Source organism: Borostomias antarcticus (genome assembly GCF_949987555.1).
Source record: "Borostomias antarcticus genome assembly, chromosome: 19".
In the NCBI taxonomy this organism is placed as follows: domain Eukaryota; kingdom Metazoa; phylum Chordata; class Actinopteri; order Stomiiformes; family Stomiidae; genus Borostomias; species Borostomias antarcticus.
Genome location: NC_140252.1, coordinates 16936754 through 16963921, shown reverse-complemented (window position 1 = coordinate 16963921; position 27168 = coordinate 16936754). Strand labels below are relative to the sequence as shown.

The 27168-nt window shown below is 44.9% G+C and overlaps 2 protein-coding genes across 4 annotated transcripts; both read right to left on the bottom strand.

Moving 5' to 3' along the window:
* Positions 1–795: 795 nt before the first annotated feature.
* smek1 (SMEK homolog 1, suppressor of mek1 (Dictyostelium)) lies at positions 796–22459 on the bottom strand. Of its 3 annotated transcripts, none has more exons than XM_084453364.1 (16): positions 21345–22459; positions 20892–20947; positions 20663–20761; positions 19395–20012; positions 18355–18432; positions 18104–18220; positions 17838–17954; positions 17241–17372; positions 16932–17034; positions 16563–16721; positions 15709–15878; positions 13268–13410; positions 12390–12580; positions 4824–5047; positions 4173–4205; positions 796–2061 (listed from the first exon to the last, which is right to left on the bottom strand). In XM_084453364.1, the coding sequence occupies exons 1-16, from the start codon at positions 21484–21486 to the stop codon at positions 1948–1950; spliced, it is 2496 nt and encodes an 831-aa protein (XP_084309490.1). In that variant the 5' UTR covers positions 21487–22459; the 3' UTR covers positions 796–1947. The 3 variants fall into 3 exon arrangements, with proteins under 3 accessions (XP_084309490.1, XP_084309491.1, XP_084309492.1); XM_084453365.1 differs by having other exon boundaries at positions 13268–13407; XM_084453366.1 differs by lacking the exon at positions 4173–4205.
* A 336-nt stretch (positions 22460–22795) lies between these two features.
* LOC311322148 (enhancer of rudimentary homolog) lies at positions 22796–25343 on the bottom strand. Its single transcript, XM_084454186.1, has 4 exons — positions 25217–25343; positions 24514–24601; positions 24025–24145; positions 22796–23575 (listed from the first exon to the last, which is right to left on the bottom strand). The coding sequence occupies exons 1-4, from the start codon at positions 25217–25219 to the stop codon at positions 23473–23475; spliced, it is 315 nt and encodes a 104-aa protein (XP_084310312.1). The 5' UTR covers positions 25220–25343; the 3' UTR covers positions 22796–23472.
* Between the last annotated feature and the right edge of the window lie 1825 nt (positions 25344–27168).

The window sequence follows — 27168 nt, the reverse complement described above, 5'->3', positions numbered from 1 at the left end:
GTATCACGCCACACACACACACTACACTCTACTCACTCACTATATATATACTGACTGCACTACTTTTTGTAGTTTTTTTTAATCTTAGCTTATTTTTTGCACTAGCATTTTGTACTGTTCCTTGCACCGTCCTGTCTTGTTCCTGCATTATGTCCAATGTTGTCTCCATGTTACTCACCACAACCAATAGCAAATTCCTATGTTGAAAAACTGCATGGCAATGAAACAAATTCTGATTCTGATACATAGCTGTAACTTTGGCCATTAAAATCAATCCCTTGGCGTAATGGCATATGAAAGTCTATTACGTGACAAAGATCAATGAAATGATTATCAACAAGGGTAACTGAACACAAAGTGTTCATTAATATAACCAACCTTCCATAAAGTAAAACACCCTGTTAAGGAAAGGGTTTAGGCAGTGACAGGGAAGATAAGTGAACGAGTGGAGCAGCTCAGTTCAACACCCCCATAATTAGAGCCCTCTAGGCAGGGATCACGTGTGGTATAAGTGCGCCACCAGGTGGACAAGATGTAGAACTACAGTGACTGATATCCACAGAGGCTACTGGACTCTACTAACCCAAATTCAGCCATTCAAACCAGTAGTTAGTAAAGAAATGGGTTTATCAAGTATAAAAATTCCCATTCACAATCAAGCAGTATTCCAGAGGATGTTCCATTGACCCCCCAAGCCATGGAAATGAGATGTAGTTGACAACAGGAGGACAGTACAGAAAACATAACACTTCAGTTAGCCAGAACACAAGCGTAGTAGGACATCTTACAGCAAAGATCATTTTTAATGGTCCCAAATATTCTCAACAACTAAGAGTACACTCATGTAAAAGAAAAAAAAGAGAAGATATGACAAAATTGATCACATCTAGAATTCCACTCAATCTTTAATCAAGACGGGATTACAAATTTTTTTCCAAAAAATCTGCAGTTTCAAAGGGCAAAAAGGGGTCAAACTAGCTCAACTAGGTCTTTAAAAACCTGTTCAAGTGCGACTGAAAACGTCCTGAACATTTAAAGGCAGGTCTCTTTTGTTGTCGTTTACAAAAAACGAAGAGAGAGAGAGAGAGAGAGAGAGAGAGTGAGAGTGAGAGTGCGAAAGAGTCAAACGAGAATAAAAGAAAAAAAAAATGAAATAAAATAAAACTGCTGGCTTTTTTAATATCTCGAGAGGAAGAACGTCCGCTGAGTGACGACAACAACACCGATGACATCATCAAACGGTGACGACAGCTTCGCCTGGCGCTGTCTCCCGTCTGGTCCTAGAAACTAATGTTAAAAAACAACATGAAAACAACAAAAGAAGAAAACATAGCTGAAGGAGAAAAAGAAACAGTGGGGGGGGGTGAGTCAGCGAAGGGGGAGGGGGGTGAGTGGTGGTTCTGGGTCTGGATTGGCCGGGCCCGTTTGGGGTCGCTGTGATGACCTTCCCTGAGAAGGGGGCGGGGCAGTGGGTCATGGTGTGAGCCCGCAGGCTCTTTGGGGTTTCAGTCTGTCTGTTTGTGTGTGTGTGTGTGTGTGTGTGTTTGTGTGTGTGTGTGTGTGTGTTTGTGTGTGTGTGTGTGTGTTTGTGGTCTTTTCCCCCAGTTATTTAGCTTTGTTGAATCAATAATCAAGTCTTATTATAGCCTAACACCGATACTACTATCGTCTTTTTCTCTCATCCCTTCGTCCGTTGGTTGGTTCCTCGCGCCGCCTCCCGATTGGCACTTGTATTATGGGATAGTCTGAGGAGGCTTGTTTCTAAGCAACAGTCTACTCCTCATCCCCACCCCTGCCCCCCCTGAAATCTGAGGAGGAGGGGTGGGAGGGGGGGGGGTGTTATCATTCATTTGTTTACAAGTTAGTTGGTTCCTGTGTAGAGTCTGTGGGTGGGTGGACTGGTCTGGCGATCGGAGCGGGAGAGAGAGAGGAGCGCCAGCGTGCTCTTTAAGAGCTCAGCTTGGACTTCTTGGAGAGCGGAGGAGTCTCGTCTTTACTCTCGCCGTCCTCTTCGTCCTCCTCGTCGTCGTCAGGGTAGTCCACCAGGCCCACCAGCCCCCCCTGGTGGAGAGAAGGGGAGAGGGGGGGGGGGGAGACAGAGTGGGGGATAGAGGGAGAGAGAGGAGGAGAGAGACGGAGGAAGAGAAAGAGAGAGAGAGAGAGAGAGAGAGAGAGAGAGAGAGAGGGGTGAAGGCACAGGAGGGTGGTGGCGGGGGGGGGATCATTAATCTATTCACATCCGTCTTGTAGAGGCAGAAATTTCAAACATTCAATCACCGCCACCTTTAATAGGTTTCCTAGTAAAAGGAAATTATTAGTTTCCTATTTTCCTAGCCTATTACTATTATAGGCTTATTTTTCAACAGCCCCACCGCCCCCCGCCCCCAGGATCAACAAAGTATCTCTCCCTCTATCTCACTAGGTATCTCTCCCTCTATCTCACTAGGTATCTCTCCCTCTATCTCACTAGGTATCTCTCCCTCTATCTCACTAGGTATCTCTCCCTCTATCTCACTAGGTATCTCTCCCTCTATCTCACTAGGTATCTCTCCCTCTCTCTCACTAGGTATCTCTCCCTCTCTCTCACTAGGTATCTCTCCCTCTCTCTCACTAGGTATCTCTCCCTCTCTCTCACTAGGTATCTCTCCCTCTATCTCACTAGGTATCTCTCCCTCTATCTCACTAGGTATCTCTCCCTCTCTCTCACTAGGTATCTCTCCCTCTATCTCACTAGGTATCTCTCCCTCTCTCTCACTAGGTATCTCTCCCTCTCTCTCACTAGGTATCTCTCCCTCTATCTCACTAGGTATCTCTCCCTCTCTCTCACTAGGTATCTCTCCCTCTCTCACTAGGTATCTCTCCCTCTCTCACTAGGTATCTTCCCGTTCTACGGCAACTATCAACAGACAGTCAAACACACGTTTTGAGCGCCAAACGCGTCCATTTCCTGCATTCTGGTGAATTTTTATGCACCAATTTGTGCCTTTTCTGCATCGATTTATGGTGGAACTGTATTTATGTAAAGGAAAACACAAATTTCTGGCACCTGATAACAATTCAAAATATAATGCAGCAAGGCTCTCTTCTGTATTGCCAACTTTTCTCATTTAATATTATCCCTGCTCTGTCAACACAACACACATGATGTAATCGTAAATCATGTTTTGTGTCTTTTATTTGGGGAAGTAACCTCTTTAAATGTGCCTGTGGCACTTGATCACGTCAAAGATAAATACATTTTGATTTATTTATAAACCTCTGGATTTGAACAGCTCATGTGTTTCAGCAAGATTTCTGCTCATGTTAACTTTCTGCGACATATTACACATGTTTTGGGATGATGTTTCATAGGAATCATGTATATCTCAACTAAGTTATTGAAGCTGACTGAAAACAAGAATACACAATACATTTTTGTCAACACCATCCTCCCGCCCACACTGGAGTACGCCATGACAGTCAAAATCACAATAAATCACATCTTTAACATAAAGGATTACTCTTACAGCTCCCACATATTGAGGATAAACTGTTTTTATTCTTGTGCTTTTGAAAGTAGACCAATACTCTATGTTAACAGTGTGAAATTGCTAAGTACTGTTAAAAATACTGTTAGACCATTACTGGAGAGAAGACAATATGTTTTGTTTGTTTAACTACACAACAAGCATAGCTCAGAGTCCTACCTTTCTGTTTCCCGACCCTATGCAGACTTCTGAGGGAACACAGTTAACCTCCTCAAAAGGCCAGGCCATGCAGCATTTCATAAAATGATCCAAAGGCCTTTTCACATCTTTCATTGACAAATTCATTCTAAACAGATCTTTTTACAATCCTCAGGGTCAAGTTTAGCCTAAATATGACAAAGCCACATGGTTCAGTCGACCCTGTTCCAATGTGGACCAGAGCCACGCCTTGAGCCTCCATACCAGGCCTGGAAAACACTGATGAAAATGTCGAGCTGCTGGGGAATCCTGACTGTTATAGTATATGAACTCTTACCTGCCTCTCTCTCTCTCCCTGTCTCTGCCTCTCTCACTGGTATTTCCTGCTTAAACATTTTAGCAAGATTTAAACTGCCATTATTCATACGCTCATTTTATCCCGGAATAGTTTAATGTAACCCATAAACAAATCAAACGAGAGAATTCTGTTAATTTTGCTTCACTCACTTCAACTGTCCTCTCCCTGCCTCCTGGGGTGTCCTGAAGGAAGGAATTATGAGATCAGGCTAAATTGAATAAAAGCATTCCATACGTAGCTGTAGACCTTACAAACTGTCATTAATAGCATAATAATATGTCAATAAATTCCAATTGTAATTCAAATCCAAACGTTCTTTTACTGTCTTTGGATAGATGCTGCACAGCTAGTGCTGGATTGGCTCGTCTGCAGTGTCATTCCAAGATGGCGGCGTGTAGGGCTGCTATGACGCGCCTGTTCTGCACTAGCATTTTGTACTCGCTCTTTGCACCGTCCTGTCTCGTCTTCTAAGAGTAAACTCGTAGAAACATTATCTAGTCACTCACAACTTGCTTGGTTTTGACACTGTGTGTGTGTGTGTGTGTGTGTGTGTGTGTGTTCAGTGGCTGTATGAGCTCATAATTCATATTCATATTTTGGGCGTAAAAAAAGGGGTATAAATGCACATGCTCTAAATCTACTGCCTTATATCCCAATATATTTTGAATTGTGACCTGGTGCCTGAATATTGTGTTTTCCTTTACATTAATACATTTCCCCCACATCAACAAAGACCCCGCCCCCCTCTGCCACCTAAACACCGCCCCCCCCCCCCTCTGGCGGTCCCTTCCATCACCCACCTTCACGGTGACAGCGGCGGCGGTGGCGGCTGTGGGCGGGGAGTTCCTGGCGCCCGAGCCCGGCGACCCCGGCGAGCCTGGCGAGCCCGGGTGCAGTGCGGCGGAGGAGGGCGGGGAGGCCAGGCTGGTCTTGGTGGAGCCCGAGAAGGACAGCTTGAAGCTGGGACTCTGTCTGCCCGACAGGCCCGACTTCCCCAGGACATCCTTCTCCTCCGAGTCCTTCACTGTGGGGGGGAAGGGGAGGGGTTTAGAGGGGCGCGCAGGCAGGATCATGTGACAACTTCCTGAGAGTTTTACACGGACTGTTCCGCGCTCCGATAACTCCATACAGCTTTATTTGTTCATTGACCAATTTGTATGTTTGTTTGTTTTTTGTTTGTAGTTGAGAGCCAGTCTACAGGTCACACGACTGCGTTTCTGCAGAGTAGCGCAGAGTTGAGCTTCTCCTCAAACCCACCAAGGTCACGATCCCCCCCACCCCCCCCATCATCTCTCTCTCTCATGTACGTTACTTTCTGCCCCTCCTCCCATTTCATCCCGTCTCTCCAACCCCCCCATCACTGTACGCACACTATAACCTTCTACTACACACTAGTCTTCTACTACACACTAGTCTTCTATTACACACTAGTCTTCTATTACACACTATAACCTTCTACTACACACTAGTCTTCTATTACACACTATAGCCTTCTATTACACACTAGTCTTCTATTACACACTAGTCTTCTATTACACACCTTCTACTACACACTAGTCTTCTATTACACACTAGTCTTCTAATACACACTATAGCCTTCTATTACACACTAGTCTTCTATTACACACTAGTCTTCTATTACACTCTATAGCCTTCTATTACACACTAGTCTTCTATTACACACTAGTCTTCTATTACACACTAGTCTTCTACTACACACTATAGCCTTCTATTACACACTAGTCTTCTATTACACACTAGTCTTCTATTACACACTAGTCTTCTATTACACACTAGTCTTCTATTACACACTATAGTCTTCTATTACACACTAGTCTTCTATTACACACTATAGACCTCTATTACACACTATAGCCTTCTATTACACACTAGTCTTCTATTACACACTAGTCTTCTATTACACACTAGTCTTCTATTACACACTATAACCTTCTATTACACACTATAGTCTTCTATTACACACTATAGCCTTCTATTACACACTAGTCTTCTATTACACACTAGTCTTCTATTACACACTAGTCTTCTATTACACACTAGTCTTCTATTACACACTAGTCTTCTATTACACACTATACCCTTCTATTACACACTTTAGCCTTATATTACACACTATAGCCTTCTATTACACACTATAGCCTTCTATTACACACTAGTCTTCTATTACACACTAGTCTTCTATTACACACTATAGTCTTCTATTACACACTAGTCTTCTATTACACACTATAGACCTCTATTACACACTATAGCCTTCTATTACACACTAGTCTTCTATTACACACTAGTCTTCTATTACACACTAGTCTTCTATTACACACTATAGCCTTCTATTACACACTATAGCCTTCTATTACACACTATAGTCTTCTATTACACACTATAGCCTTCTATTACACACTAGTCTTCTATTACACACTAGTCTTCTATTACACACTAGTCTTCTATTACACACTAGTCTTCTATTACACACTATACCCTTCTATTACACACTTTAGCCTTCTATTACACACTATAGCCTTCTATTACACACTATAGCCTTCTATTACACACTAGTCTTCTATTACACACTAGTCTTCTATTACACACTAGTCTTCTATTACACACTATAGCCTTCTATTACACACTAGTCTTCTATTACACACTAGTCTTCTATTACACACTAGTCTTCTATTACACACTATAGCCTTCTATTACACACTATAGCCTTCTATTACACACTATAGCCTTATATTACACACTATAGCCTTCTATTACACACTATAGCCTTCTATTACACACTAGTCTTCTATTACACACTAGTCTTCTATTACACACTAGTCTTCTATTACACACTATAGTCTTCTATTACACACTATAGCCTTCTATTACACACTAGTCTTCTATTACACACTATAGCCTTCTATTACACACTAGTCTTCTATTACACACTATAGTCATCTATTACACACTATAGTCTTCTATTACACACTATAGCCTTCTATTACACACTAGTCTTCTATTACACACTATAGTCTTCTATTACACACTATAGCCTTCTATTACACACTAGTCTTCTATTACACACTAGTCTTCTATTACACACTAGTCTTCTATTACACACTATAGCCTTCTATTACACACTATAGCCTTCTATTACACACTATAGTCTTCTATTACACACTATAGCCTTCTATTACACACTATAGCCTTCTATTACACACTAGTCTTCTATTACACACTATAGTCTTCTATTACACACTATAGTCATCTATTACACACTATAGTCTTCTATTACACACTATAGTCTTCTATTACACACTATAGCCTTCTATTACACACTATAGCCTTCTATTACACACTAGTCTTCTATTACACACTAGTCTTCTATTACACACTATAGTCTTCTATTACACACTATAGTCTTCTATTACACACTATAGCCTTCTATTACACACTAGTCTTCTATGACACACTAGTATTCTATTACACACTAAAGTCTTATATTACACACTATAGCCTTCTATTACACACTATAGTCTTCTATTACACACTATAGCCTTCTATTACACACTAGTCTTCTATTACACACTAGTCTTCTATTACACACTATAGTCTTCTATTACACACTATAGCCTTCTATTACACACTATAGTCTTCTATTACACACTATAGCCTTCTATTACACACTATAGCCTTCTATTACACACTAGTCTTCTATTACACACTAGTCTTCTATTACACACTATAGTCTTCTATTACACACTAGTCTTCTATTACACACTAGTCTTCTATTACACACTATAGTCTTCTATTACACACTATAGCCTTCTATTACACACTATAGTCTTCTATTACACACTATAGCCTTCTATTACACACTAGTCTTCTATTACACACTAGTCTTCTATTACACACTAGTCTTCTATTACACACTATAGTCATCTATTACACACTATAGTCTTCTATTACACACTATAGTCTTCTATTACACACTATAGCCTTCTATTACACACTAGTCTTCTATTACACACTAGTCTTCTATTACACACTATAGTCTTCTATTACACACTATAGCCTTCTATTACACACTATAGCCTTCTATTACACACTATAGTCTTCTATTACACACTATAGCCTTCTATTACACACTATAGTCTTCTATTACACACTATAGCCTTCTATTACACACTAGTCTTCTATTACACACTAGTCTTCTATTACACACTATAGCCTTCTATTACACACTATAGCCTTCTATTACACACTACCCTTCTATTACACACTAGTCTTCTATTACACACTAGTCTTCTATTACACACTATAGTCTTCTATTACACACTATAGTCTTCTATTACACACTATAGCCTTTTATTACACACTAGTCTTCTATTACACACTAGTCTTCTATTACACACTAGTCTTCTATTACACACTAGTCTTCTATTACACACTAGTCTTCTATTACACACTACTCTTCTATTACACACTATAGCCTTCTATTACACACTATAGTCTTCTATTACACACTATAGTCTTCTATTACACACTATAGCCTTCTATTACACACTAGTCTTCTATTACACACTATAGTCTTCTATTACACACTATAGTCTTCTATTACACACTATAGCCTTCTATTACACACTAGTCTTCTATTACACACTATAGTCTTCTATTACACACTATAGCCTTCTATTACACACTAGTCTTCTATTACACACTAGTCTTCTATTACACACTATAGTCATCTATTACACACTATAGTCTTCTATTACACACTATAGCCTTCTATTACACACTAGTCTTCTATTACACACTATAGCCTTCTATTACACACTAGTCTTCTATTACACACTAGTCTTCTATTACACACTACTCTTCTATTACACACTATAGCCTTCTATTACACACTATAGCCTTCTATTACACACTATAGCCTTCTATTACACACTATAGCCTTCTATTACACACTATAGTCTTCTATTACACACTATAGTCTTCTATTACACACTAGTCTTCTATTACACACTAGTCTTCTATTACACACTAGTCTTCTATTACACACTATAGTCTTATATTACACACTATAGTCTTCTATTACACACTATAGTCTTCTATTACACACTATAGTCTTCTATTACACACTAGTCTTCTATTACACACTAGTCTTCTATTACACACTATAGTCTTCTATTACACACTATAGTCTTCTATTACACACTATAGTCTTCTATTACACACTATAGCCTTCTATTACACACTAGTCTTCTATTACACTATAGTATTCTATTACACACTAGTCTTCTATTACACACTATAGTCTTCTATTACACACTATAGCCTTCCATTACACACTACCCTTCTATTACACACTATAGTCTTCTATTACACACTATAGTCTTCTATTACACACTATAGTCTTCTATTACACACTAGTCTTCTATTACACACTATAGTCTTCTATTACACACTAGTCTTCTATTACACACTAGTCTTCTATTACACACTATAGTCTTCTATTACACACTATAGTCTTCTATTACACACTAGTCTTCTATTACACACTAGTCTTCTATTACACACTATAGCCTTCTATTACACACTATAGCCTTCTATTACACACTAGTCTTCTATTACACACTATAGTCTTCTATTACACACTATAGCCTTCTATTACACACTAGTCCTCTATTACACACTATAGTCTTCTATTACACACTATAGCCTTCTATTACACACTATAGCCTTCTATTACACACTAGTCTTCTATTACACACTAGTCTTCTATTACACACTATAGTCTTCTATTACACAGTATAGCCTTCTATTATACACTATAGTCTTCTATTACACACTATAGCCTTCTATTACACACTAGTCTTCTATTACACACTAGTCTTCTATTACACACTATAGCCTTCTATTACACACTATAGCCTTCTATTACACACTAGTCTTCTATTACACACTATAGTCTTCTATTACACACTATAGCCTTCTATTACACACTAGTCTTCTATTACACACTAGTCTTCTATTACACACTAGTCTTCTATTACACACTAGTCTTCTATTACACACTATAGCCTTCTATTACACACTATAGTCTTCTATTACACACTATAGTCTTCTATTACACACTATAGCCTTCTATTACACACTATAGCCTTCTATTACACACTAGCCTTCTATTACACACTAGTCTTCTATTACACACTATAGCCTTCTATTACACACTAGTCTTCTATTACACACTATAGTCTTCTATTACACACTAGTCTTCTATTACACACTAGTCTTCTATTACACACTATAGTCTTCTATTACACACTATAGTCTTCTATTACACACTAGTCTTCTATTACACACTAGTCTTCTATTACACACTAGTCTTCTATTACACACTAGTCTTCTATTACACACTATAGCCTTCTATTACACACTAGTCTTCTATTACACACTATAGTCTTCTATTACACACTATAGTCTTCTATTACACACTAGTCTTCTATTACACACTAGTCTTCTATTACACACTATACCCTTCTATTACACACTATATTCTTCTATTACACACTAGTCTATTACACACTATAGCCTTCTATTACACACTAGTCTTTTATTACACACTATAGCCTTCTATTACACACTAGTCTTCTATTACACACTAGTCTTCTATTACACACTAGTCTTCTATTACTCACTAGTCTTTTATTACACACTATAGCCTTCTATTACACACTAGTCTTCTATTACACACTATAGCCTTCTATTACACACTAGTCTTCTATTACACACTATAGTCTTTTATTACACACTAGTCTTCTATTACACACTATAGTCTTCTATTACACACTAGTCTTCTATTACACACTATAGCCTTCTATTACACACTATAGCCTTCTATTACACACTATAGCCTTCTATTACACACTAGTCTTCTATTACACACTATAGCCTTCTATTACACACTAGTCTTCTATTACACACTAGTCTTCTATTACACACTAGTCTTCTATTACACACTAGTCTTCTATTACACACTAGTCTTCTATTACACACTATAGCCTTCTATTACACACTAGTCTTCTATTACACACTAGTCTTCTATAACACACTAGTCTTCTATTACACACTATAGTCTTCTATTACACACTAGTCTTCTATTACACACTATAGCCTTCTATTACACACTATAGTCTTCTATTACACACTATAGCCTTCTATTACACACTAGTCTTCTATTACACACTAGTCTTCTATTACACACTAGTCTTCTATTACACACTAGTCTTTTATTACACACTAGTCTTCTATTACACACTATAGCCTTCTATTACACACTATAGCCTTCTATTACACACTATAGCCTTCTATTACACACTATAGCCAACTACTACACACTATAGTCTTCTATTACACACTATAGCCTTCTATTACACACTAGTCTTCTATTACACACTATAGTCTTCTATTACACACTAGTCTTCTATTACACACTATAGCCTTCTATTACACACTATAGCCTTCTATTACACACTAGTCTTCTATTACACACTAGTCTTCTATTACACACTATAGCCTTCTATTACACACTAGTCTTCTATTACACACTAGTCTTCTATTACACACTATAGCCTTCTATTACACACTAGTCTTCTATTACACACTAGTCTTCTATTACACACTATAGCCAACTACTACACACTATAGTCTTCTATTACACACTATAGCCTTCTATTACACACTAGTCTTCTATTACACACTATAGCCTTCTATTACACACTAGTCTTCTATTACACACTAGTCTTCTTTTACACACTATAGCCTTCTATTACACACTAGTCTTCTATTACACACTAATCTTCTATTACACACTATAGTCTTCTATTACACACTAGTCTTCTATTACACACTATAGCCTTCTATTACACACTATAGTCTTCTATTACACACTATAGCCTTCTATTACACACTAGTCTTCTATTACACACTATAGCCAACTATTACACAATAGTCTTCTAATACACACTATACCCTTCTATTACACACTACCCTTCTATTACACACTAAAGCCTTCTATTACACACTATAGCCTTATTTTTTACGCGGTATGACACCGTTTTCTTTACTATTGCAGCTACTGTTTTATTACTATCATGTTGTATTATAATTTACTTCTTTACTATCATCATCTTGTGGCGTCATTACTATTGTATATAATGTTTTTATTATTACCATCATGCGTTCATATCTTGTGTTATGTCTCTGCTGCAAAGTTGAGGACCCAAGAATCTGCCCCCCCCGTTTGTACGTGTGCAAAGGTTGTAACAGTAGCCGTCTGAGCTGTGCGTGACACGTACGTTTCTTTCTCTCCATGAACTTGCTGATGGGGTCCATGAGGTCTTCCTCGCTCTTCATCTTGTCGGAGGCGGGTATCACGGGCTCGCCGTCCTCCAGGTCCTCCTCGTCCGTGTTGAACCACATCTCCTCCTCGTCCTCCAGCGTCCGCGCGTCGCGCCGGAACCGGTGGTTCCTCAGGATGGAGCGCATGCTGGGGACGGGGGGGGCAGGGCAGAGAGAGGGTTCAGCCAATGGGGATTGAAATGTATCGCACACGGGGCCAATGAAAGCAGCTCTTGTTGAATATGACGACGGTGATCTGCAACCTTGTGGGCGTGATTTGTCCTTGATTTTTAACCCTCCCTGTCACTCACCGGTCCAGTTTGGGGTTGTTCTGTCTCTCTTTCTCTCTCTCTCTCCCTCCCTCCCCCCCTCGACTGTCCAGTTTGAGGTTGTCCTGCCTCTCTCTCTCTTTCTCTCTCTACCTCTCCCTCCTTCCACCTCTCTCCCTCCCTCCCTCCACCTCTCCCTCTCTCTTCCTCCCTCTACCTCTCCCTCCCTCTCCCCCTCACCTGTCCAGTTTGGGGTTGTCCTGTCTCTGTCTCCCCCCTTACCTGTCCAGTTTAGGGTTGGCCTGTCTCTGTCTCTCTCCCCCCTCACCTGTCCAGTTTGGGGTTGTCCTGTCTCTCTCCCTCCCTCCCTCCCTCTCCCCCCTCACCTGTCCAGTTTGGGGTTGTCCTGTCTCTCTCCCTCCCTCCCTCCCTCTCCCTCCCTCCCTCCCTCCCTCTCCCCCCTCACCTGTCCAGTTTTGGGTTGTCCCGTCTGTCTCTCTCCCTCCCTCTCCCCCCTCACCTGTCCAGTTTGGGGTTGTCCTGTCTCTGTCTCTCTCCCCCCTCACCTGTCCAGTTTGGGGTTGTCCTGTCTCTCCCGCTGCTGTTCGTAGCGCAGCTTCAGTCCCTTGAAGGTCTGGACGTAGTCCACGTCCTCCAGAGCCTTCCAGTAGTTCTCCACTATGTGAGCGGTCAGAGACTTCACATCCTCCTGGGGAGAACGGGAGAGCAGAGAGGGAGGGGAGGAGGGAGGAGAGAGGGAGGGGAGAGAGGGAGGAGAGAGGAAGAGAGGGAGGGAGAGAGAGGGAGGGGAGAGGAAGAGAGGGAGGGGAGAGGATTGAGGGAGGGAGAGAGAGAGGGAGGGGAGAGGGAGGAGAGAAGAAGAGAGGGAAGGAGAGAGGATTGAGGGGGAGAGAGAGAGAGGGAGGGAGGGACAGCACCAGTCTTGTTTAGTATGAAGCGCACGGGTATATTATTGGCAGTAACTGCTGAGTCTTCTCGCAAATATCTTCTGACACCTAATTACATACGTAGTTATAGATGAAAACTCCTATCTAGGGTGTACAGCGGAGGGCATCAAGATCTTTCACAACACGAGCTTGAAAGTAGACCGTCTTTCCTATTGATTGACCTACAAAAGTCTAATGTGACACCACACAGGTCCTTGGGGGGAAAGGGCATTTCTGAGGCGAAGCTCTTCCAGTCTAGTAGACTCAGATGGGTACTTTACAGGGTTCGAATGCGGGTACGTTTTTTGCAACAAAATCAGCATTCACGGTTCAGCGCTTAACAAAATATCAGCTTTGTGACCCACACAGTACAGACTTTTTTGCAATAAAATATCATCATTGACTTCAGCCTTGGTGGCTCATTCAGCGCAGTGAGCACACAAATGAATGAACGCTGCTTGAACAGATGAATTCTTCATGTACCAGACATTTGGCTGGTGAGCTAAGAAGTGAATTTCGATCCATGGTTGGTTCTACTGCAGATGGGTCTAGATCAAGATATCAATTATTGTGAAATGGCTCAGTTGCTCAGTTGATAAGAAGGGGTGGTTGGTTACACCTTACTTTTCCATCGGTGCTTTGGTAAGGCCATTTGTCAAATAAAGGAATTCAATAGGTGAAGCGTTACACAACAATACCCCCAAACACACACACACACACACACACACACACACAAAGAGCTGTTGACTAAACAACAACCATCAATGGGTTCTCTGTGTCGACAGTAAAAGTAGTAATTGAAAGTCTTGATGTTCGGCCGATGGAACACAGCCATGATGTAGAGGAGGACCACTGCTCAGCTAGCTGTGTGTGGTGGCGTCTCCCTGTCAAACGCTGCGTTACAAGGCGGGATGTTAGCATGGCTAGCGTTAGTAAGGAGGGGACACACACAGGCAGAATGAAATCCACACAGCATCTTTCAGCGCACATCACCCCTGCCCTGAGTGGAGAAAACTCTCCATCATGAACAGCTAAAACATAACGTTAGCTCAGCCTGATAGCAAAGTGATGCTAGCCATAATAGCTGGCCGGCTAGCTGCCTAGCTAGATAGCTATAATCTAAGATCTTTGATTTAGCCATCAGACAATAACAAGCTCGCTATGATTGTCAGCTAACGTCAGCTAACCTCTTGACTCGTTGCCACATTGTTTGCCAATTTCACCAATGTTGATTAAGCCATAACGACATAAAGCCTATATCTAGTGTTTCTTTAGCCGATAGGCCTACATCAGAATCTAAAATGCAAAACAAACACACACAAAAAAACAACTGGTCAATAAATACCTCCGACGCGGTGACTAGCAGAAAACTGTCGTTCACATCCTCACAAGTACAACACACCTTGATACACACACCTTGATACAACACACACCTTGATACAACACACACCTTGATACAACACACCTTGATACAACACACACCTTGATACAACACACCTTGATACAACACACACCTTGATACACACACCTTGATACAACACACACCTTGATACACAGACTTTGATACACACACCTTGATACAACACACACCTTAATGAACTCTGGGGAGGCCTCGGTGAGGTTTTTCCCCCACCTGTTAATAAACTCATGACACTGGTGTTACCGGTAACACCGTACATTTCACAAGCGCCCGCTCTGCTCTGGCTCACACTGACCGTGAGCGTGGAGGACGTGACAGGGGAGCAGGGCGGACACGCTTAGTATTTTACAGATTAAGAGTTTTGAGCGCACGTGCGCGCCGATACATGAAAAGGAACTCACTGGGGTTTTTAAAAAGCAACTTGGCGGTTGGGACGGCGGTCAAGTAATGCAACGGTTTATGAATGACCGGTTTGCGACCAGTGTATGACCAGTTTACGACCGGTGTGTGAACGGTTTTATGACCAGTGTGTGGCAGAACACCCGAGTACCGCAACACACACTCGCACACACACCTCGACGCACCCCTGAGGAGGGGGGGGGGGGGGGGGGGGTAGATGACCGCAGAGGAGGACACTCACCACGCGGACGTACTCGAACATCTCGATGATGGCCGAGTTCATCAGGTTGTAACGGGAGCCGTTGTTGAGGAAGGCCTTGACCACCGGCTCAAACAGGAAGTTCCTCATGATGTAGCGGTTGTAGAACTCGTCCTTCAGCCCGATGATCCGCCGCATGAAACGCAGAGCGCCTGGCGGAGGGGGAGGAGGAGGAGGGGTGGAGAGGGAGAGATGGGGGGAGGGTGGAGAGAGATGGGAAGGGAGAGAGGTGGAAGGGATGAGAGAGAGGGGGGATGGAGGGATTGAGAAAGGAGGAGGGGTGGAGAGGGAGGGAGAGAGGGGAAGGGAGAGAGAGAGGAAGGGAGGGATGGGAAACGAGACAGTGAGCCCTTCTACTGTAGGCGGAGGAACAGGAAGTGGCATGCGCGGTGGCGGTTACCTTGACAGAGTGTGTGGTGAGTGTGGTGAACATGTGTGTGTCTGACCTGCCAACGCACACGACAACCTAAAACAAACACCGGTTTAACCAGCTACGCCACTCAAAAGTGTGCGTGTGTGTAGGTGTGTGTGTGTGTGTGTGCGCGTAGGTGTGTAGATGTGTGTGTCCCTGTGTGTGTGTAGGTGTGTAGATGTGTGTCCCTGTGTGTGTGTGTGTCCCTGTGTGTCTGTGTGTGTGTAGATGTGTGTGTGTGTGTTTGTGACTCACAGAGAGCCAGGAAGGCATGTGTAGATGTGTGTGCGTAGGTGTGTAGATGTGTGTGTCCCTGTGTGTGTGTAGGTGTGTGTATGTAGGTGTGTAGATGTGTGTGTCCCTGTGTGTGTGTGTGTGTGTGTGTGTGTGTGTGTGTGTGTGTGTGTGTGTGTGTGAGACTCACAGAGAGCCAGGAAGGCGTGCTGGGAGGCGGTGAGCACCAGGACTCTTCTGAGGATGTCCTTGTTGATGATGTAGTTCTTGATGTGGTAGGTGTGGTGCTCCACGCAGAAGGTCAGCAGCTCCAGGATCAACGCCAGCAGCTGAGACGTCTGGAAGTCATCTGGGAGAGAGGGGGGGGGGGCATGGGGAGAGACCGCGAGGGGGGAGTCAGTTGTGGGCATGTGGGTGTGTGTGTGTCTGAAAGGGACTGAGACAGAAGGAGGCAGAGAGACGGAGGGAGGGAGAAAGAGAGGGAGTGGCACACTCAAACCACACACACACACACACACACACACACACACACACACACACACACATGAGGGGACCTCACCTTTGCTGGGTTTCTCCTCCGTGGTGTTGGCCAGTAGAGGAGCAGACAGGACGTGCATGCAGTGCTTGTAGAAGAAGCTCAGGAACTCTGTCTTCTCCGTTTTCTGTAGGGAGGAGGAGGAGGAGGAGAAGGAGGAGGAGGAGGAGGAGAACCACACCAGCAGTCAGTCTCACGCTCCCGGCCAATAGGAACAAATCCTCAACAACAAGTGGGCAGAACAGGAAATGAGCACAATGGGATGGCGGGACGAGGGGTGTTTTTTTGGGGGGGGGGGGGGGTTGAGGGGTCAGGGGTGAGGGGATAACTGACGTTGGCGGTGGCCAGCATGTTCTCGGGGTCCACCAGGGTCCGGAGCAGGCCCATCAGCTGCACGGCTCCGCCCAGCTCGGGGTCCGTGTCACAGATCATGTGCTCGATGATGAGGTTGATCAGCAGGATATCCTGGGGGAGGAGGGGGAGGGGGGAGCGGGAGAGGGGTCGACAGGGCTGGCGTTAAAGAGACGCGTGTCCGACTAAACACCCGTATCGCTTTACAAAAAAATAATCTGTCTGCAGCGCATGTGGAAGCATGAAATGGAGAAGTTCAGAAAATAAAGAGTATTGATGGACGTTCCATGTCCAATTAGAAATGTAGTCATACTGAAAGTCTATAAAGCAAGTGCACAAAAATTAACTGTGGCAAGCGCCCCCAGGTGATGGTCTCTGGTATACGTGACGGACGAACAAACAAACAAGCAAACAAACAAACAAAAACTACCTAACTTAACTAACTACCTAACTAACTAACATATATGGATTAATCTAAGTCCCATCTGAGGTCAACAAATGACATTTTCTCAACGTATTACTCTGCCGTCGAGGGGCAGACGCAGAGCAGGGGACGGGAGGTCTGGTGGAGGAACTCACATCGTCGTTCTGCTGGGACTCCTGCATGACGAACTCCCGTACCATCGCAGGGTTGTACTCCACCAGGTAGGAGAAGATGTCTGTGGCCGCCCCGCGCACCTGCACGTCATCCATCCCCTGACACACACACACACACAAGCACATAAAAACACATTTCTCTCAGTAACAGTGCAAAATATTACCCGTCTTTTTCCCTGTACTGATCAAGGCCACCGAAGTAGTTGACAGTATTTGCTAATCGTGACTGACCGGTCCTGGACACTCACCAGTATCACCTCTAGTGCCGGGAGAATGCCCATGTTCGACAGCGTCTTGAAGAAGGCGTCTCTGTTTTGAGGTTGTAACGTTTGGGAAAATGCGCAGAATTCCTTTAGAAAGTTTACCTGGAGGAGGGAGAGAGAGGACATACGTGATTATATTTCAGAATAAAAGGTGTGTCGCTAGTAGGGAAATGAAGAGCTCAAATGATGGTTAAAGTGGCTGTAGTTCAGAACGGCGGTCTGTCGGTCGGGCGTACCAGTTCATGTCTCTTGTCGTCATCTGTGGCCTCGTCTGTGAGCTGTGCAAAAAGGTCAGTCAGGAACTTCTCGTCGTCCTGGCGGGGTCAGACACGGGGCGGGGCGGGGTGAGGAGCGAGGGAACGGCGTGGGAGGAGAAGAGGAAAGAAGGGAACATGTTAGGAAGAGGGAAGCAGAGACCCAGAGGAAAAGGATATGGTTCGGCTGAAAAAACGACCGATTCGCCGTCGGTTGATCTGAGGACAACCTGGAGAGCCTGCGGCCAAGCGGCGTTGTCAAGGTGACATTTCAATATCGGCAACGCTTGTCCATCTACCTTCCCGGCGCCACGCTTTCTGGTCCGCCTTGAAGAAGACATCCTACTTCATTCCTACTCAGCTACACAACGCCACAGTCAGACGGACGAGACGCCAGTGTCCACCGCCGCACTTCCGGCCGGCCCTGGACTCATTTACCGTGGTTCCCACGGAGACGGCCGTACACAAACACCGCCCGGGTCGACGGTGACAAAACAACGGTCACGTGACCGTGAAGGACCGGCCAATCATTCACCGAGGGAAAGGGGGTCAAAGGAACAATAACGCAGCGAGTCCACCCGGCTCGGTGTGTGACGGCCATCGCACAATGCTCTGTTACGACAACAGGTATTCACACCTCGTAGCTGCCTCAAAGCTAGCGCCGCTGGCATTCAAACACTTCCATGGTTTCACAGATCATCTATGTACTATCGCGGTCAATACACACACAGAGCACGGCGAAAGCACACACACACAACAATAAATCATGAGAGAAAGTGCACGCATGTCGTGCAAACGCAAACAAACAACATCCAGGGGAGGCTGGTAGGTAAGGTTTTATTGATCCCCGAGGCGAAATTACAATGCGCACACACACGCACACACGCTCTCTCTCTCTGGCCAAACACACACAAACACACTCACGCCCACAAGATAAACACCGCGATAACTTGTGTGATGACCCAAGTCCCCCACTGTCTATCTGTGTGTGTGTGCGTGTGTGCGCGGCGCGCCTGCCTCACCTGCAGCATGCCGACGATCTCCACCTTGTTGAAGAAGATGAAGGAGTGCAGCGTGGACAGCATGTTCTCCTCGAACACCGACGGCGTGGGCAGCACCATGTCCTGGATGTACTGCACGCGGTACGTCTGGTGGATCTTCTGCCGCAGCTCGGGGTCGGCGATAGGGATGACCTCCTTGAAGCGCGCCGTCTTGGTGAGGAACTCGCGGTGGCGCCGCGGCTGCGCCGCCGCCGGGTCGTGCTCCAGGCAGCCGATCACGTCCATGATGCACTCCTCGCTGAACATCACCTCGAACAGCGCCGTGCGGTTCAGCAGGAAGATGCCCTTGACGATCTCGTACAGGTGGTGCAGCCCCTCGCGGTTCTCCAGGTCCTCGCACACGCGGAACAGCTCCAGCAGCTTGCGGATGTAGCCCTCGTTCTCCACGGCCAGCGCCAGCTTCTCGCGCCGCAGCGGCGACGGCAGCGACGACGCCACCAGCTCTGCCAGGTCCTCCAGGCGGCCCAGCTCGCACGGCGGCAGCTCCAGGCCCGGCGACGACATGTCGTCGAAGCGCTCCTCCTCGGACTCGTCCACTAGGTCCTGGGTGATGTCCACCGACGGGTCCTTGCCCTGGACCTGGGGGGGCGGAAGAAGGGGGGTGGAGGAGAGAGACAGAGGGTGGAGAGGAGAGAGAGGGGGAGAGAGAGAGAGAGAAACAGAAGGGGAGTGGAGGAGAGAGGAGGAGAAACGGAAGAAGAGGAGGTGAAGGAGAGAGAGAGAGAGGGTGGAGAGAGAGGGTGGAGAGGAGGGGGAGAGAGGAGAAACAGAAGGGGAGTGGAGGAGAGAGAGGGGGAGAGAGGAGGGGGAGAGAGAGAGAGAGGAGAAACAGAAGAAGGGGGGGTGGAGGAGAGAGAGAGAGAGGATGGAGAGAGGAGGGGGAGAGAGAGAGAGAGGAGAAACAGAAGAAGGGGAGTGGAGGAGAGAGAGGGGGAGAGAGGAGAGGAGGCAGGGAAGAAGAGAGAGGGGGTGGAGCAGCGACAGGGGAAATGAGGCAGAGAACAGGAGAAAGAGGGGGAGGAGAGACAGAACAGGAGAAAGAGGGGGAGGAGAGACAGAGGGGAGGAGAGACAGTGAGACACAAGGCTCAGTACATACGCTTGTGTGACTGACCGCAGTATAATTACAGGTAATGCTCTTATGAGGCAGCGAGAGCGAGCGAGCGAGTGAGCGAGCGAGGGAGAGAGGGAAACAAAGAGACACAAACACCCCGTGGATAATGCACTTACCTGGCATATTTTCTCCCAGATCTCATCGCACCCTGCCTTCTCCTGGAAGCTGAGAGCGAGGTCATAGTTCTCCGCCTCCGACCAGACTATCAACGTGTCCTGAGGAGCACAACACAGGGGATCGGCGTCACAAATCGCTAATATTTACATCACAAACGAGACGAGGGGAGAGAATCCAGTTGTAACGCATCACCCAAACAGGTTCCCTCTGGATGCCTGCCGCACCCACCTGCTGTTTCTGGTAGGCCGTGTTGGGGTTGATTTTGGACTCCAGTAGAAGGGAACCTGTAGGTTTACAATGAGACAGAGAAACAGCTTTGAGTTTAGCTGTTGCAGCTAGTTAAGATACTCACATAACATTCAAGCTAAATGCAACAGGACAGGAAAGCAGCTAAATTAGGAGTGGTGTAGCGGGCTAGCTATCTCGGTCCCTTTTGGAAGCTGTAGACAGCGTGGTTATGTAAGTGTTCAAGGTGATGACAGGCCAGGGCAAAGGGTGCAAGGGGTCCTGGCTGCGAGATGGCCTCGCCATGCTTTGCGTGGACAGCTCCTGTGTACTCAGATTAGACACGGTGTAGCTTACATGTCTCACTTAAGGAAGTAGCTCTAACTGATGTGATGACGTGAATAAAGGATGATATCTCTACACTCTAGTCAACACGTGTGCCTTGAACCAACTCACCATCGCTCTCGGCTCGCACCAGCAGAGACATGCCTTTCAACCTCTCCACGTAGCCCGAGGAGACGTGGCCGGTGCCGCGGTCGTCCCACTGTCGGTCCTCGTTGAGGGTGTAAACTTTGACTCGGCGACGGGTGTCCGTCATCCTGACAGGTGGTCGCTTTCTCCCCCCCTCCCGGACTTTTTGTTTACCTCAAGTCGCAACGCGCCAACTCTTGATGACTTGTTCGGTCCGGCTACAGTGGTTCTGGGGGGTGGGGATCCGACCAGACCCACTTTCACAGTCACTCAGCGGGCAGACGGACTCGACTGTTAGCTAGCTAGCTATCTTATGTTATCTTACTGTTAGCTAGCTAGCTATCTTATGTTATCTTACTGTTAGCTAGCTAGCTAGCTATCTTATGTGATCTTACTGTTAGCTAGCTAGCTATCTTATGGCCAAAATAGGTTTGATGATCCGAGCAAGCTTCCCGAAAAGCTCGTCTCAGGCAACGCGCCAGATTGCGGTTACACAATTCTATGACAGTTTGTTAGCTGGCTAACGCTACCAACACATTCTGCTTTTAAAGGAAGCTTTTGCCTAAGAAGTTTGTATGGGAAACATTCAGGGTAACGTGACGATTATCTGGCGTTAATAACTGGCACCAGCTAAATGACTATCGTTACCAAGCCTCCGCGGCACAGTACAGACGGTACGCTAACGTGAGCTAGCCGATGCTAGCTAGCTTAGCTACCTAGCAGGTTAGCTAGCTAGTCCGCTAACTGCTTACGTTTAACATCTTATTGATAAATGGCAAATTGCTACAAAACCACAAACCCGATAGAACAATAACATTCCGTCTCATTTGAGAACTATAACTTGTCATTCAACATAGCCCCCCGATATTTGTAATTGTGCGTATTAATAATACGCTAGCCCGCTATCGTTAGCTGCTATTTCTTGCCCAAGTATTCCGCCATGTTCTGGCTCGGGGCCGCGGAGAGCCGGATCACTCGTTACTGGTATCCGTGCGCTCCACAATTAAGTAGATCCAACAGGCTGTAGTCGTATGAAATCCTTAATGTTGAGTTTCATATTCTTACACTATATACCATTCATTTCCAGTGTCTTGCTTGGATAATTGCTAACTACCCCCCCTGTGAGTACGCAGCCATCTTGGGTCCCTTCAGAAAGTCAGTACGGGGTTTCCAGCACAGCAACAACAGGGCAAGCCGCCACACTTAAAGGGACAGTGCACTGTAGAAACAAATCTGATTCAATGCTACTTATCTCTTTGGGTGTGATTCATAACCTGAGCAATCATGTTCTCTATTGTCAACAATGCCTTGAACTTACTACTTATGGGTCTTATCTTGTATCTATTGAACTGGTTTGCCATTTCATCTTTGTTCACCTCTGTTCATAGAATAGAATAATAGATTCAGAATGCATACAATGAGGCACCAACACTAAATCCAGAAAGAATAGTTTATTTCCTTCAAATCAGATAGGGAAAACACTGAAATCAAATGTCAGGCAAATAATCCATACAACGTTACAAAACAAGCATTTCACAGACCCTAAAATAAAGATTGTGTTAACAGTGGTGCAAAGAGGGAAATAAAATCAGATGACATAATTAATTCACACCAGATCAATAATGTAAATTTGTTCATCAGGTTTCAAAATGAACAAATCAAACCTCTAACAGCCACTAACAATAGCATGTTAACCAACTTTCCCTTACAAGTATAAAAACATTAACAAATACTCACCCATCATTTTCCATGAACAGAAAATATCATGAAAATAAAACCATAAAGACTCTTCCAAATAGGTTGCCGTTTTAGTTTGTCTATCCTGTGGGCCAATTCCCCCTCATCACCAATAAGTTAGTCCTTCAATCTGCTAGCATCAACCACAAGGGGAAAAAAAACCCAAACCAATACTGCCTCACCTGTAGCCATAGTCCATCTGTTAACACCCCGCCCCTTCCCACCCACATAGGAAACCCCCAGTTACCCCTATACACAGGTCTCAAATCAGCATGGCGTCTTCTACCTCTGAGTGGTTAAGAGTCAGGATGTGGACATGGGAAACTGATCCTGGATCTGTGCAGGGCCGGCAGCCTCCTCCTCTTCCGTCCTGCCCTTACTTCCCGGCCTGCTGGGCCTGGCGACGCAGCAGCACGTAGATCTTCTCCTTGATCCAGTCCTTGTTGTACGGCTGGTACGTCTGGGTGTCGGCGCGGTAGCTGGATGGAGACCAGGGGAACACAAGTCACGCTATTACTCATTGTGTAATTTGTACAATTTTAATTTTGTCAATTCTAACTTGTAAATTTGAAATTGAGTATTACAGTTTATCTGTAGCATAATCTTGGAGCCGGCATCAACATTTCACTGTGACTATACACTGTAATTACATGTGACGAATAAAAGGAAACTTGAATCTATTAATTAACTCACATTATTAAACCACTTAAAAGCTTTTGTAGGCTTTGCAGCATAATACACAATGGTGCTTGTTAAACATTTAACCAAAACAATAACAGAGTCCAATATCGTGTTGAATTCACAATAGGTATATGAGATTTGTTTACTAATCACAGTGTTTTTTCAGCCAAATTCCAAACAGGATGCTTCTGGAAAGAAAACGTCGCTTAGTCTTTGCCTGGGCTTGAGTCAGCGAGGGGGAACTTACACCAGGCAGCTCAGGTCGGCCAGGTCGTCGATGAAGTCAAACAGCTGGCTGATGTCATAGGTGATGGAGGGGCTGTTGGGGTTCATCCTCTTCAGGTGCTCCTCGTACATCTTGCACACACCTGAATTGGGTAGGCAGGAGGACAAAGAGGCAGGGGGTTAGGGGGCTACACATGTTATGCGATGACATGTGTGTTACAACATCCTGCATTATGAGTGCCGATGGAGAGAGAGAGAAGGGCCTTGAACCATGCGACATTTTCAGGTCAAGGAAAAGTCACAAGAAATGCAAAAGACAGCAGTTTGGGACAATCTGAATGCACCCCAGGCCTAATGACTCACTGGTTACTGATCATTGACAGAATCAGATGCCGACCTATGCACCTGCCAAGTTACACTTAAATCTCGCAAAGTACTCTTGCGTTCATTGAATGAGGTCTTCATCGGGTCAACTGATTTGGAAACACACAGCACTGGACTGTCTACTCACCCTCCATGCACTCATTCACGGACTCATAGTCTGCATATGTGCGTCCCTCTGGTCTCTTTGTGGGCTGGACAAGCAGGATTGTGTGTGACTGAAAGAAACAAAAACATTAAGGTAACTCCACGCAGTATTTGACAACAATAATGAAGTCAATACGCAGCTACTATATTCATGGAAAATGATCTGATCAAGTTAGCTACCTATCTGTTTCTAGGACATAATGCAAGCCGAGGAGGAGGATGGATGACTCTTGTCTCGGCTATCTTGAACCAACTATAGAGTATAGATTTAAAAAAAATCTAGTTTAGCTCGCTATAACTGACTAGGGAATAACAGTAGAGAATGAATGACTCGAGTCATCTGGGTGAACCGTGTTGTTGTAGCTAGCTAGCTAACGTCTTATGTTGTAGCTAAGTTAGCTAGTTCCGTTAACTACACGATGCACCTTCCAAGTTCATCCCAGAACAGAAATCGTGATGGATAAATTGATGTGAGCCAATAGTAGACGTATGACAAATAAGCAGTAGCACTAACATAAGTCAACATGGGAAAAAGAGACACGTTAGCTAGTGCTACTGCTAACGGTAAGTGCTAACTGGATTGGTAAGCTAGCACTGTTAGCTTTGCATGAAACCTGATACACATGAAATGTAACGTTAACTTCTGTTTGACTTTACAATCAGGACACGAGAGCGATCTCCCTTACCATAGTTTCTCCGGTGCCTAATTGGGCTTTTTATGAGGAGGATCTGAAAACAATGCGTTTAATTTGCAAATAATTTGGTCGTTAGCCCCGTGATGTGTAGTACGCGCAGCTGTTATGGCAGGAATTTACGAGATGAAAGAGATTCTTCTTCCGGTGGCAAAGGAGAAAGTACATTTCAAAATAAAATCGTTAGCTCTGGTCCACAATAAAAGTCCCGTTTACAGTCATGGGGTAGAGGTCACAAGTTGCCAGTCAAGAATAAATCTCAAAACATCAAGAGAGATATGTTGTTACTGAGTTCAATTTATTGATATTAACATTGAATGAAAAGCACATAGCCTACATAAATGGTGGATTCTGTCGAAAGGCTAGTTAAGGTGGAGACATTTCTGCAAGTAGCCTATAGGTCTACTTATATACTTTATATACTATACATATAGGCTATGATTGAGTAAGAAATAGCATCCACCTCATATCTTTCTTTGTTTCTTTTTTTGTTTCTGTTTGTGTATGTGTGTGTGTGTGTGTGTTGTATGTATGTGTGTGTGTGTGTTTCTGCTCCTGCCAGTCTGTCTCTGCATCTGTCTATATAGGCTGTACGATATATATATCTCATCTGTCTGTCTGTGTGTTTGGATCTGCCTGTCACTGATCGGGTCGAATAACTGCCGAGACATCACTGCTGGACCGGCTCATCGTGTCGTATCTGACGTGGTGGCGGCGGCGTGTCCGTCAGACGTTCCTCCTGACACCCCCCCTGACGGCTCCTAGCGCCCTCCTGGGCGGAGTGGCGTGGGCGGGGGCTCCCGGGCAATGCCTCTGGCACTCGGCCATGGAGGCGAAGTTGTTGCCGTTGCCGTGGCAACCCCCGAACCAGAAGTGGGTGCATTTGCCAGTCGCGGTGTTGAAGAAGATGCGGGACGTCCAGTTGTCACAGGATCCTTCATCGCGCGGCAGGGAGCACACAGCACCAGACTGATGCATTGTGGGGGAGAGCTCAGGACAGCCTGCCCTCGCAAAGCCCTGGGCAGCGGTCACCCCATCCAGACAACAACCATACCTGGGGAGCAGACGCACGTACGGGTGAGATAGAAACAGAACGACTCCCGCACAAAAAAGTTATTCGCCGACTGAAACTCAGTCAGCTTCACCGGAAAGAGTCAGGATATAAGAGCGTGCGGTCACACCTGGACTGGAGACAGTCCTGCACGGGGCAGCCCTCTTGGCGGGGCCCTATGGCGGGGGTGTGGCCGTCTGGGCAGCAGCCGTAGTATGACTGGACGCAGTGAGGGCCCACCACCGTTCTGATGTAGGGGTCGTAGACGATGGTGTCGTACGCTGGAGAGAGCAAACACAGACCCTATCGTCAACAACGCCAAAAACACACACGATCATTGCGAAGACATACGAGCAAATACGTATGTTCTGTCTATAGATGTTTATGTATAGATTTCAGTGGTGTGGGTGTGTATAGCAGGAGTGTATATTTTGGGATTGAGTGACCACTTTGGTGAGACAGACAGGTCCTTTCTGTGTACCGAATGTCTGAATGTAGAGTAGCAACATGTTCCAGACGGAGATAAGTGGGATGTTAAGGTAGGTTTTGCTTTAGCCTGAGGATAGACATACAAACGTCTGATTTATTTGGGGGATGTCTGGGCTGAAGTCTAAAATTATAAGATCATTTTGTTCACATTCTTGCTGTCGATGTCATCTTCAAAGCTACTGTATTCATATTTGTTTTCTCTTTGTGGATTCACACACACTCACCATGTATAGTATATAATTACAGAGATACAGATTCACATGTGCATACCTGCCGAGATCCAAGGCCCACACACACACACACACACACACACACACACACACACACACACACACACACACACACACACACACACACACACACACACACACACACACAATTTCACCCCACCCCAGCAAGAAAGGCA

Excerpts from the sequence above, each read along its gene's own strand:
- LOC311322148 (XM_084454186.1), bottom strand. Across the intron at positions 24,146-24,513 it reads CGTGAATGAGTGCATGGAGG|GTGTGTGCAAGATGTACGAG; the intron begins GTGAGTAGACAG and ends TACCCAATTCAG. Across the intron at positions 23,576-24,024 it reads GCCGACCTGAGCTGCCTGGT|CTACCGCGCCGACACCCAGA; the intron begins GTAAGTTCCCCC and ends GTCTCCATCCAG.
- smek1 (XM_084453364.1), bottom strand. The coding sequence starts at position 21,486 with ATGACGGACACCCGTCGCCGAGTCAAAGTTTACACCCTCAACGAGGAC. Across the intron at positions 20,948-21,344 it reads GGTGCGAGCCGAGAGCGATG|GTTCCCTTCTACTGGAGTCC; the intron begins GTGAGTTGGTTC and ends GTAAACCTACAG. Across the intron at positions 17,955-18,103 it reads CGGCACTAGAGGTGATACTG|GGGATGGATGACGTGCAGGT; the intron begins GTGAGTGTCCAG and ends TGTGTGTGTCAG.